This window comes from Vombatus ursinus, unplaced genomic scaffold (genome assembly GCF_900497805.2).
Source record: "Vombatus ursinus unplaced genomic scaffold, bare-nosed wombat genome assembly UNPS02007284.1, whole genome shotgun sequence".
Classification (NCBI taxonomy): domain Eukaryota; kingdom Metazoa; phylum Chordata; class Mammalia; order Diprotodontia; family Vombatidae; genus Vombatus; species Vombatus ursinus.
The window spans coordinates 10939201-10952861 of NW_020947062.1; the positions used below are offsets into that span (position 1 = coordinate 10939201).

Sequence of the window (13661 nt, forward strand, 5' to 3'; positions counted from 1 at the left end):
AATCATTCAGGCTTGAAATGAATCATCTTTAACTCTTCTCTGTCCCCTACAGTGAATCAGTTGGTAACCACTGTTTGAGTCTATTTCCACAATATCTCTTCTCCTTTTTAATCCCACTGCAGTTATAATTTTACTTGAATAATTGTAAATAGCTTTAAACTTGCTTTAGTCTCTAGTCCCTTCCTGTGCTTCCCCTATCTTCTGGCACTGAGAAAGGCCTGAATCCCTTCAAAAGACAATACTTCTCTGGCCATCCTTTCCAATAGTAGTTGCACATTTTTTCATGCCTCTTAATGGAGGAAAAGTTGGCACACTCCATACTCCCCATTGCCACTTCCAGATCCTTTCTCTGTTGCTGTCATTCAGCAAACTCTCCTCTGAGGTTCACTATATCCAAATATTTCACCCAATCCAGATCTTGGTGGCTATCTACTAACTCTGCCCCCAAGTCATTCTCCCTTCTTTTTCAAGGAGTTTAGTACCTGTTTCATAGTTTTCCTCTCCACTCTTACATACCAGGTGCCTTCAACATGCATGTTGATTTTTCCTCAAGTACCCACACCTACCCATTTCTACCGTGGTGACTTGATGTGGGGATGATCCCTTTTGCTGAAGTAGGGCATTGAATTTTTTTCATCACCACTCTTAGTGAGGGCTAGAGGAGGAGAAGGTGGGGAACATTGATCTGAGGCCTCAGCCTTTAGAGTATATCTCAGAAAACATGATCCTCTTTCTCCAAAGGCTCTCCTGAGAGCAGACTGAAGGAATGTGTCAATAGCAAATGAAAGGTAACCTCTGGCCCTTCCTCTTCTCCTGTTCATAGCTGCCTTGAAAGGAGGAAGGAATTAGGAGAGAGAAGGAAGGAGAGGGAGAGTGGGAGGAAACAAGCACCTACTATGTGCCAGGTCCTCTGCTAATAAGCACTTTACAAATATTATTTCATTTGATTCTCACAACAACCCAGGGGAGAGAGGGCAGGCATTATTTTTTTTTCCATTTTACAGTTGAGGAAACTGAGACAGAATTAATGTGACTTGCCCATAGTCACACAGCTAGCTGATTTTGAACTGAGGTTTTCCTACTCCAGACCCAGCACTCCATGCACTATATCACCTTGCTGTCTCAAATACCTTGCCTCTTTGTTCTGTCACCATACATGGGGTTGCAAAAGCACAGCCCTGGATAATTCCCACCACCTATTTCATACTTACATGCTGCTAAACTATGAAAATTATGCAATTATCCACTGTTGGGCCAGGTACACTACAAATTTATGTTATATAACATTAACTGGGGCGTTATCATGGCAAAATCCTTTTACTCTTTCTTAATCAATTCTCTGTCACACTCTGTTTGAAGTATCTGTTTGAAACCTTTTATTATATCCTCAAATTTCTCACACGATGTCTCCACCAATCCTCTCAGCAAAAGGCCTTACTTTATACTTTACTAAGAACTTAGAGGCTATTTGCCATGAGTTCTATCTTCTCTACATCTCAAAACCCCTTTATCATCCTTTCATTCTCTCTTTTATTACAGTCTCTGATGCAGTGGCCTTACTCCTTGCCCCCTTGATCATGTGTCCTCCTTTCTCTTTCACCAGGTTAACCCCCACAACCATCCTTTCTAACCTTTAATCTTTCCCTTTCTACTGACTTCTTCCCTGCTTAACTACAAAAATGCCCAGATCTCAACATCTTTTAAAAACCGTTATTTGACCTTACTATTCCCTGAAGTTGTCATTCTATATCTCTCCTTCCTTTCATAGTCAAAATCCTAGAAAAAGCTTTCTGCTCTCTTTGCTTCACTTCCTCTTCTATTACTCCTCAATCTTCTGCAAGCTTGTTTCTTACTTTGTTACTCAAACTACTCTCTTCAGAGTTATCATTGAACTCTTAATTTCCAGATGTGGTGGTCTTTTCTCAATCTTCCTCCTTATTGACCTTTCTTACAGCCATGATACTATTTATTACTCTCTTCTTCTGGATACTCTGTCTTATCTGAATTTTCAAGACATTTCTTTCTCTTCATGCTCCTACCAGACTAACTGTTCCTTTTCAGTCTCCTTTGCTTATTAAGCATCCATATCATGCATCTTCATTGCATATCCAGGGCTTTGTCCTGATCCTTCTGTTCTGCTTCTGAAGTCTCACATGAATTCAGTTAGCATCTCCGGTGGATGGCTCCCAAATATACATCTAGTCCTAGGCCCTCTTCTAGGTTCTCATCTCTTTTTTTTTTTTTTTTTTTTTGGTAAGGCAATTGGGATTAAGTGAGTTGCCCAGAGTCACACAACTAGTGAGTTTTATGTGTCTGAGGCCAGATTTGAACTCAGGTCCTCCTGACTCCAGGGCCAGTGCTCTATCCACTACACCACCTAGCTGCCCTGTGGATTCTCATCTTGTGCCACCACCTCTTAGACATTTCAAACTGGATGTCCCATCTCAAACTCAACATAGTCCAAACAGAATTGAGTTCTCTTTAACCTAGCCTTTAACTTCCCTACTATTTCTGCCAAGGATACCACCATCCTTCCAGTCACCTCAGGTCTTGACCTTGAAATCATCTTCTCTTCTCTCTGTCTCTCCCTCCGTCTCTCTTCCTGTCTCTGTCTCTCTGTCTCTATCTTTCTCTGTGTGTCTCTCTGTCTCTGTCTCTCTCTGTCTTCTCAGTCTCTGTCTCTTTCTGTGTCTCTGTGTTTGTCTCTCTGTCTCTCTCTTTCTCCTCCTTTTCTCCTCTCAGTTGCTGATTCTACCATCATAACATCTTTCACTTCCATCCCCTTCTCTCTACTCACATAATCACTACCCTCATTCAGGCCTTCACCACTTCTCATCTAGACCATTACAATAGATGCCTAATTCATTTCCCTGCCTCAAGTCTCTCCTTTTTCCAGTCTATTTTCCACACAGTTTCCAAAATGATATTCCTAAAGCACAGATCTGACCACCTTGCTCTCTTGCTCAATGGACTCCAATAGCTTTCTGTTACCTCCAGGATCAGATCCCTCAGTTTAGCATTTAAAGGCCTCTGCAACCTGGCTCCAGACTACCTTATTTATTTTGTGTATATATTGTATATACTTTTTTTATATGTGTGTGTTATGTCCCCTGATAAGGTGCTAAACTAATTGAGAGCAAGGAGTTTCATGTCCTTATATCCCTAGCACTTAGCACAGTGCCTGGCACATTCAGAACTTAAGAAGCTCTTGTTGATTGAGTGATTCTTCCTCCCATCTTCATAATAATCTTCATAATGCCCAGGTTTGGTCACATGACTCTGCTGCTCAAAAGGCTTCCATAGTTCCTCGTTGTTTACCGAATAAAATCCAAACTCCATAGCTTGACATTCAAGTCTGACTCTAACCTCCCTTTCCAGTCTAATTTCATACTCTCCACATCATATTTTCATACTGAGTACTAGGGATATAAGGACATGAAACTCCTTGTTCTCACCTCAGCTTGCCCTCTTCTGCTTCTGCATTTGTATATCCCTATATCCCATACCTGGAATGGACTTCTTCCAGACCTCTCTGTATGTCCTTCACTTCCTTCAAGGCAGCACTGGTGGTGCTCCTATAGGTGGGTCTTCTGTGAAGTTTCCTGTGATGTCCCCAAGTATCAGAAGGGACCTCAAAGACCATGCATCTAACCCATATCTAACCCATAGATGGCTGAAAATCCTCTCCACCACATCCAGAGGAGGGAGAATCACTTTTCTAGGCAGCTCATTCCAATTTTGGATAATTCTGATTATCAGGAAATCTGTCCATATATCAGGCCTAAATTTGCCTCTTTGCATCCTCTTCCCATTATTCCTACTTCTGCCCTCTGAGGTCAAACAAAAAAAATCTAATTCTCCTTCTAGGCAATAGCTTTTCAAATACTTGTAAATAATTAGCATGGTTTTCCTAAGTCTTTTCTTCACCTGGCTAAACATTTCTAGTTCCTTCATCCACTCTTTATAAAATGACATGATCTCAAGGTCCTTCAACAATCTGGTTTTCCTCTAGCTGCAGAATGTACTTACTGAAATAGTGAGGACCAAGACTGAACTGATACTTTCAAATATGGTCTGACTGGTATCAAAAGGTGATGCCCTCCCTAGTTCTGGCCATTATTCCTCTCTCACTGCTTTGTAAAATTGCTTTAACTATTTTGGCTGCAGTATTACTCTGTGACATTCATACAGAGCGTATAGTCTTCTAAAATCTCTACATCTTCTTTTTCAAACAAGCTGCTATCTGACTTTCCCTCTGCCCTCTTATATTTGTGATCTCTCTATCTACATAAATCTTATCTGTTTCTGTTTGACCTTCCCATCTGTTCTGTAATGGGAAGAATGTTGTATTTGGAGTCAAAGGACCTGGTTCCAAATGACCTCTTGGCTACTCTCTGTGACTTGGTCAAGCCACCTAACTGGAGCCTCAATTTTGCCCTCTGTTAAATGAATGGGTTGAACTAGATGATCTCCCTTACAACTCTATTTGTTGTTGAGTTTCAATCATGTCTGACTCTCTGTGACCCCATTTAGGGTTTTCTTGGCAAAGATATTTGCCAAAAGAGGGGTTTGCCATTTTCTTCCCCAGCTCGTTTTAGATGAAGAAACCAAGGCATATAGAGTTGTGACTTGTCCAGGATGCCATAGCTACTACGTATCTTGAGGCTAGCCTGGCACTGTGTCCACTGTGCCCCCTAGGTGCCACTTGTAACTCTGTACTGTAAATCTATATTCTTATGTGTTTAATTATATTCTAGTAATTTTGTATACATCTATTACTCCTTCTACTAGAAGTCTTTTGAGGGGAAGAATTGCTTAGTACATGGCCTTTGCACATAATAGATATTTAATAAAATAATTGGTTTTTAAAATTTAATCAGATCCTCAGTTTGCAGATGAGGAACTAAAAGGTTGGGTGATTTAACTAGTGTTACACATCTGAATAGTGGAGGAATCAAAACTCACATTTCCCCATTGCCCAACCAAAAACAAACCAAAAAAAAAACCAAAACAAAAAACTCCCATTCGAGTCTTTTTGCTTCAGCACCACTGCTTTTCCTCTGACAGCTAACATCATGTGGTAGAAAGATTTCTGGGCTGAGAGTCTGGAGAGATCTGGGTTCAAATCCTGCCTTTTAAGCTTACTGTCTTGACAAGTAACCCTCTCTCTGCTATTTGATTTCCTCATCAGTAAAATGGAGATTATAGTATCCATGAATTTAGGTGTCATACATTCTAGAGGATTCCTCTTTCTGATGTTTGTGTTAATACTTCATTTACTCATTGTATAATTTTCTTTTTTTTTCTGCAGAATTTTTCTCTTCTAAAATGGATTCCAGTAAAAAGATGGACCCCCCTGCTCCATTGCAAACTGTACAACAAAAGACAAATCCTGATCGTGGTGCTGGAGTATCAATTTATGTCCCAGAACAAGGGGGATACAAGGAAAAATTTGTGAAGCCTGTGGAAGACAAATATAAGTGTGAAAAGTGTCACCTCATTTTATGTAACCCTAAGCAGACAGAATGTGGTCACCGATTCTGTGAAACCTGCATGCATGTCTTGTTGAGGTATGTGTTTCTGGCTATCAACAAAAGTGTTCATGGACTAGATGTTTTTGAGGTAAAGTTTTTCAGTTTCAATCTTTATATACATGCTTTTTTCAATTTCAGCTTTTATACACACACACACACACACACACACACACACACACACACACACATATCTATGCAATCAAATTCTCAGAGACTGCTCCTGGAATTTTTTAGGAGAAATCAATTAAAATATGGAGAAAGACAATGGTTTGCACGATTGAAGATGAGACAAAATTGTCAGTTTTTTAACACAAAAGGAAAAATCTTTATTGAATCTTTTAATTGGGATCTTTCTTATCATCTGTGATGTATCATTGATGAATGTAACCAGTGATATGTCATTGATGAGAGTAACCAGCCTATTTATGAGGTTAGCTTTTGAAATATGAATTGAATAGCCTCATTTTTTCTGAGAATGTAACATGTGTGATGATACGAATGGGTTCACATAGTGATCGTTTATTCTTGAGGCATCATTTTTATCTTTGTAAAAGGTATTTGACTCTTTTTATAGCTATTACAGCTATATCTATATTACATATACCTATGTGTACACACACCTATATAACAAATATTTATAGTTATATTATATATATTTAATAGCCATTTATACATGTGTATGTACAGGTTAATTATAGCTATTAAGAGCATTTGATAAGCTATACATCTTACTCATCTTTGCTGTGTTGGTGGTGCTGCAGGCTGACAGGATTGGCAGTCACTCTAGCTTGCCTTTCTTTCTGTGGTCTGGGGTGCTCTTTCCTTTTTGGATGTGACTTTCTAGCCACCATCTTAGCCCTTCCACTTCTGGTGGAAAGGCCTTCCCTTAAAAACTAGGCACCCGTCTTGGGGAGGGTGGTGGGGAAGAAGGGGGAGAAAAATTTTAAACTCAAAAGTATATGGAAGTGATTGTTGATAAATCAAAATAAATTATTAAAAAAATTAAAAAACTAGGTGCCTCAGTGTTAGCACAGCTGTTTAGCCAGCCACAGTCATGCTTCTGACTCATTTGCTTTAGAAATCCAGGTAAAAGTATTCTCTCTGCCCTGGGAAGTGGTCAAAATGAATCAGTAACTCTTTCTTACTTAACTGAAGTTCCTAGCCAGAGATTGCATCCTGGCAAGATACCACAAATTTTAACTCTATTTTTTCTCCTTTCCCAGGGGTTCCCTAATTGCCACTCTACATTTGAATAATAAAGTACACAAAATCACAGATGTTGAGCAGCTTTTATTACATATAGTGGCTTAAGGGAAAAAAGTAAATATTTAGAAATTTAAACCATTTAAGAAAAGGAATCAAGTCTCCCATGGTCCAGGGAAAATATCAGATTTAAAGCCTCTCAAGGGAAAGGAAAGGAGAGAAGACCAAAAAAAAAAAGAAAGAAAGAAAGAAATTTAAGTCATGTACTGTCTACAGCCTGAGTGGATTTAAGAGACTGGCAACTACCTTGGCACCACTCCACGGAGCCAGGGCCACTTTGCCTTTCCTTGTGCCATCTATGCGGTTGCAGAACAAGATAAGTTGCTGTGAACTTGTCAAAGTCAGGCTTTCCTTCAGGCCACGAGGTCAGGGCAAAACTCCTGAGAGAAGGAAGAGTACATTGCTGGGAGATCTTTGCCTAAAGCCAGCAAGCTTCTTCCTCTAGCTTGCTAATCTGTCCTTATGGATTCCTGAAGCAGGTGTGGCCAAGACAGGTAAATCTCAGAACAAGGGGGCCCCAAGGAGAAATCTATGAAGGCTATGGAGGACAAATATAAATGTGAATCAGTTACCTGTCCATATTTTCAATATTGTCATGTGGGGATGAAGATGAAAGATGTGGGGGAAAGAGAGAAAATTGTCCTCTAAACATGTTATTCAGATCTACTTTTATATTTGAATTTTCTGTGAATAAAAGAATCAGAGCATGTCACATGTAGCCAAGAAAATCACAGATATATTCTATAAATCCTTCATTACCAAAAAATGGTCATGTACCATATGTATGAAATGACATACATATGTACATTCTACTGGAAAATTTTCTTAGTCTCTACCATGATATCTTATATTTCTTGATTTTTAACTGCAATTTTTCTATAAATCTTTATTAAAATTCTTGTTAATAGCAATCTGTCATTCTTTGAATACTTATGTGTATCTAATTGATATGAGTATTCCCTCCCTTAGTGCAGATTGAATGCCTTCTCATCCTGTACAACTCTTATTTATGTCTTCCCATAAATCCTCCATCTACAAACATGTTGGAGGCCTTTCCTTAGCTCTTTTAATATTATGTAGGTAACACTGGGTTAACTGTTTATTGTCTCTCACTCTTGCTACCTGAGCAGCCCAACTCTTTTTCTGCTAATGCATCTCCTGCATGATAAAAAGGTGGCATAAAAGATATCACTGGTAATATGTGCTATTTAATGCATCATATGTCTCTCCATTGCCTTTTAGACCACCTGAAATTTTGATGCTTCTAAAATTGTGGCGTTACCTGACTTGTAGAAATGTAGAATCACTTGAAGAATAATCATGTTTTGTTTCAGGGAGCATCTTTGTATCCTTGAAAGCACCACATTATTTTCCAGACACAAGTCAGCCTGTTCTCTTTCTCTTCATCCTATTCAATGCTGGGTTCATTTTGTTATTCATCTTCAGTGTCTGCCCAAGATCTTTGTATTGATGGACCAGCCCATCCAACTGTGGATCATCGCTTTAGTAATAGGCACTCTTCATCCATTTGCTTTTTCTTGTATGGATTGTTATATTGAATTTTTAAATAGTTGTGACTCTCAGTTAGGAAGCTCTGTGGTGGTATTGTGGGGTTTGATGTGATTGACCATGATACTATTTGAAAATAGGAACATTTGGAGGACCTTAACGTATATATATAAAACCCATCTTCTACTTAGACATGGTACATTTACCAAGACAAAAGTGAATGCCTTTGGTGATTATGCATCTATCTCCCTGTCTTAGACTTCATTTAATTATCAGAGGATTGTTGAACAAAATTATCTTTCTTGTTGTCAACGAATCTTGTGTGAGCTTATAGCAGAATCATGGAAGCCCCTTTGGTGGAGCAGTGCCTTTAAGATCACATTTAATTTTATTGAATCAGATGCTTTTTTTATAATAAGCAAACAATAAGAACAGTGAGATCTTGTATTCTTTGAACTTTTTATCAGTTGGGTAGCTGGAAAGATGTAGTCTGCTGTAGAAAATCATTAGTAAAAGCCTTCCAGTTGCCTTCTCATATCTTCATTGAGGATATGTATGTTAGATCATTCTCATAGATTTTATAAAGATAAGAAAGTAAGCCTATGTATAGGTGAATGGCTATTGGTGCCCTCTCAATTCTTAAATACCTTTTTGTTTGTAAAGCAATCAGTGGTTTTACCCCATCATTTGATAATTCTCCTTTCTTTCAGATATTCAGATAATAACACTCCAAATTATGTTACCTCCAGCACATATTCCTTTGGTCTATACTTGGTTTGTCTCGTTCAGCCCTTCTTCCTGTTTTGCCTTTTTAATGCCATTTCCACTTCCTTAATTAGCACATCAGGGACTGAGATGTTAAAATATAATGGTTTTTATACAGTTGGGGATGAAAAATAATTTGTTATAGAAATGATGACAGATCTCTTCCATTTTTTTGCCTATTTGTTGTCTCCCTTCTGCTTGGGTCTTATGCCAAGATTTCTGCAAATTTGTTTTTCCCCATGTTACTTCTTGCTACTTCAGATTGTAGGTCAGTTAACAACTATTTATTGAGTGCTTACTATGTAATGCCAGGCATTGTTCTAAACACTAACGGTACAAAAAAAAGATCAGAAACATGGTCCCTGCTGTCAAGGAACTCATGTTCTAATAGGAGAGACGAAATGCAAAAATTATGTGTATAAGATATTGTAGTGTAAATGCAAAGTAATTTCATAGAGAAGGCACTAGCATGGTGGCAGGTAGGAGGAAGAGGATAGAGGAGGGAAGAGCCTGGGAAAGTCCTTCTGTAGAAGGTGAGACTTGAGCTGAGTACTGAAGGAAGCCAAGAAATGAAGGTGAGGAAGGAGAGCATTTTGGGCATCAGAGGATAGTCAATGAAAAAGCAAGGTACAGAGTCAGGAGATGTAATATCATGTGTGAGGAACAGTAAGAAGCTGGTGTCACTATATTATAAAGTATATGGAATAAAGTGAAAGACTGGAAAGGTAGGAAGAAATTAGGTTGTAAAAGGTCTTAGATGCCTTAGAGGATTTTGTATTTGATTCTGGAAGTAGTAGGTAGCCACTAGAGTTTATTTTGGAGGAGGTAACATGGTTAGATCTGTGCTTTAGGAAAGTCGCTTTAGCAGCTTAGTGGAGGATAGATTGGAGTGGGGAGAAACTTGAGGCAAGGAGACCCAATTAGAAGGGTGCTATAATAACTTAGGTGTGAGGTGATGAAGGCCTGCACTAGGGTGGTGGCAATGTAAATGGAGACAAAGGGAATGTGTAAGATTTTATGAAGGTAGAATTGACAAGACTTGACAAAAGATTGGATATGTGAGATGATTGCAAGTGGAGACTAGAGAATGACACCAAAGTTTTGAGTCTGGATGACTTGGAGGATAGGATGGTCGTGTTCTCAACAGTAATAGGAAAATTCAGAAATGAGGAGAGTTTGAGGAGAAAGATAGATAATGAATTCTGTGTTGGACTTGCTGAGTTTGAGATTATCTATAGGATATCCAGGTTGGGATATTTAAAAAGTAGTTGGTCGTGCTAGGCCTAGAGGTCATGCTGCCCATAATCATTAACTGTCTTCCATAAGATATTGCAAATTTGTGTTGCTTTGACTCTCATGTCTTTCTGTTTCACAGGGAGATCAAGTGTTTGCTACCAAACAATTTTTAGACTCGGCATTCTTATTGTGATGATTAGAGAGACTAAACTAATGAGAAAATGATGCTCATAGAGGCAGCTAGTTGCAGTGTATGGAGAGCTAGTTTCAAAGTCAGGAAAATCTGGGTTCAAGTCCCATCCCTGACACATTCTTATCGGCGTGTGACCCTGGAAAAGTCATTTAACCTCTCATTGCCCCAGACGACTCTCTAAGACAACAAATGGCCTGTTAGGTACTGATCTACATTGTAGAACAGTTTTCCTCACCAAGAATTTCCTATACCAGTGACATCACAGGTTCCATTTTAAAAAATGGTTGAAGTGCCATTGTCTTTTATATATTTCACTTTCTTTGGTATCAAAGCTCATTTGAATAAGTCAGGTTAGAGCTGTGTAATAGTATATCATATCTTCTCATCTTTATTCTTTTTTCTATTTTTATAATGATTTTGATCTTTGCTCTGACGAGTCAGTACACATAGCACATGACTAATTCAGAAATGACTGCACATCAATTACCTGTAATTTCCTGTCTGTTAAGCTGTAAGTCAGTTTCATTTTTTGTGATGAACTTTGATGATCTCCTTGTTCATCATCTTCTAACTTTCTTCTTGAAGGAAGTACTCAGTATATGTACATAAACTTCTGGGTAGTCTACAAGTCCACGGCTTCTGTTGTCTCTTAATCTTAACCAACACTATCCAGAGCTTTTTACCATCCTTCCTTATGTCCACATTGAAGCTACTGAGCATTAAAAATATTATGTTTATTTAGTTTGGAAAAGTTTTCTAAAGTTCTTCATAGACTTTTTCTGTTTCTTCATCTTCTGAAACAAGTATTTTCATGTTGATCTTTTTGCTCATGTTCATTCATTATGAGCAATACAACTCAAGGTCACTAAGCATCCTGTAAGAGGCAAAATGGTACAGTGGAAGGGATACTGTCCATGGAGTCAGGAAGCCCTGGATTCAGAATCTGGCTCAGCCACCATCTATGTGACAGTGGACCAGTCACTCAAAAGTCTCTCTGCTTAAATTTTCCTTATATATAAAATGAGAAGGCTGCATTCGGTGGCCTCTAGGGTCTCTACTACCCCAAGATTTGTGATATTATAATCATATGAAACAATAATATGATGTTTCCCATTACTTTTGGGTACATGCTAAAACTAATTCTACCATTTTCCTCTCCAAAGACAACCTGTGAATTGTCTTCCTATTAAGTTCCAACTTTCCTGTATCATGAATATCAATATTAATATGCTGTTCTTCCAGCTCTATGTTACTCATTGATTGTTTGACAAGGATCTCACGTTTAGAGTTAAATTAGTATTTCTAGATGATCTAAAAACTGCGTGATTCCTAGCACCCTCTGTCTCCTTTTTCATAACTATATCACTGTCACTGTGGGAGCAGAAGGCTACAACCCAGTACTGAAGACCATTTTTAAAATTTTATTTTTTTGTTTCATGGGTCACTAGAATTCAGCGCTTAGTGATCAACATACTGGACATAAGTTTTATAATACTTTACCATGTTGGTCTTAGTTCAGCTTATTCCTAGGCTACCTAGTTAGTATGGTCCTTAAGAACACAGGAGTACTTCCATTGCCATGTTTAGGTACTGCAATAGAACTTGTGAAGGGAAGGACCCTTCAGGAAAAGAGGAAGAATATCTTGTCTTGAAGAGTTTTTTTGAAGATCACTTGGAAATCATTAAGGTTTAATATATCTGATCTGCTGAATCTATTTACTGTTTAGAAGTATATATGAGACTTGTGGGCTTTGAACCTTATAAATAACCAGGTAAGGGTAGTTATGGAGGGTGTGGTATGGTTTGTTATCAGGAAATACAATGTTTAGTGAATGAATATTCATAAGATAGATAGGTAGATAGATGATAGTAAAACAAAGAAAGCATTTACTATGTACCAGGTACTGTCCTATGGTGTGAGGCAGTACATAAAGAGAAACTTACAGGGGTAGATGGGTACTCACACAACAGAATAGCATCAAGATGACTGTCGAAGCCCGGTTCCAGGAAAAGGTGAAAGCTCACCTATCAGAGTCTGGCTTCCAAAGGTCGTGAGTGTCCAGGGTTCTTGTTGAGGGTGAGGAAGTGTGATGATGGTGTTTTGAGAAGAGGCATCATGGTGTAGAGGTGACCAGGAAGTGATAACCCAACTAGTTAAATAAAGGAGACAAACTCAGAAGGAAAAATAGTAACTAGGTTGTGCTTCCTCTCTAGTCTTTCTTTCACCAGCCCTGATGGCCCTCTTTTTCTGTCTATTGTTTGGGGGCAAGAGAGCACAGAAACATAGGCTTTTAGAATGAGGAGAGATTTTAGAGATCATCTAGTCCACATCTTCATTTTGTAGATAAAGAAGTTGCCCCTAAATAAGAGCATCACTGTTTTGATAAAACTGTTGCTAAGTTTTCATATTCAATTCAACAAATATTCATTAAATGCCTACAGTGTGAAAGGCATTGTGCCAGGCTCTGAGGAGGAGCCCAAGATCCGTAAGACTTGATCTTTCTCTCTCTCTCCTCAAGGAATATATAACTAATTTAATAGAGATATAAGTTATATAAACAGGATAAAGCAAAATAAAATGTGATAAGCCAGAAGAGAAATATAAACAAAATGCTTTGAGAGTTTGAAGAAGGGAGGCTATAATTCCTAAATGGGAGAGTTGAGGAAAATGTCATGGAGAAGGTGGCATTTGAGCAGACCCTTCAAGGATGGATGGGATTTCAACAGGTAGAAATTACTTTGGAGAACTGCATTTCAGGCTTAGGGAATGACAAGGGAGATAGGAAAGTATGCGTGCTTTCAGGGTATTCTAATTTCTCTCCAGCACAAAGTGGGAGATAAGACTGTGAGACTGTGGCAGGCTTCAATACCAGGCTATGTTTTAAAATTTTATTCTATAGGCAATTGGGAGTCATTAAAGCTCTTTGAACAGGGGAATGTTGTGATAAGAATTGTGCATCAGAAAAATCAGTCTGGAAACAGTAAGATATTATTTTTAGAATGTGAGTTGCATTGGGTTTTTTTAATATATAGTAAAGAAAATAGCCATCTGATACAATGTTAAAAATTTTTTTAAAGTAAAGATAATTTACAAGATGGAATGATGCTGGTACTTGACCACCTAAATTCCCTTTCATAGGTATTTAGTTGTGATTTCTGTA

General features: G+C 38.3%; 1 protein-coding gene across 6 annotated transcripts in view; it reads left to right on the top strand.

The window, feature by feature from the left end:
* Positions 1-13661, top strand: part of TRAF3 (TNF receptor associated factor 3) — a 155047-nt gene that overhangs the window by 104280 nt on the left and 37106 nt on the right. For all 6 annotated transcript variants that reach the window (XM_027849310.1, XM_027849313.1, XM_027849311.1 and 3 more), the window contains one exon: positions 5312-5570. In XM_027849310.1, coding sequence (XP_027705111.1) covers positions 5329-5570 — 242 coding nt within the window. In that variant the 5' untranslated portion in view covers positions 5312-5328. The remainder of the gene's footprint in view (positions 1-5311; positions 5571-13661) is intronic.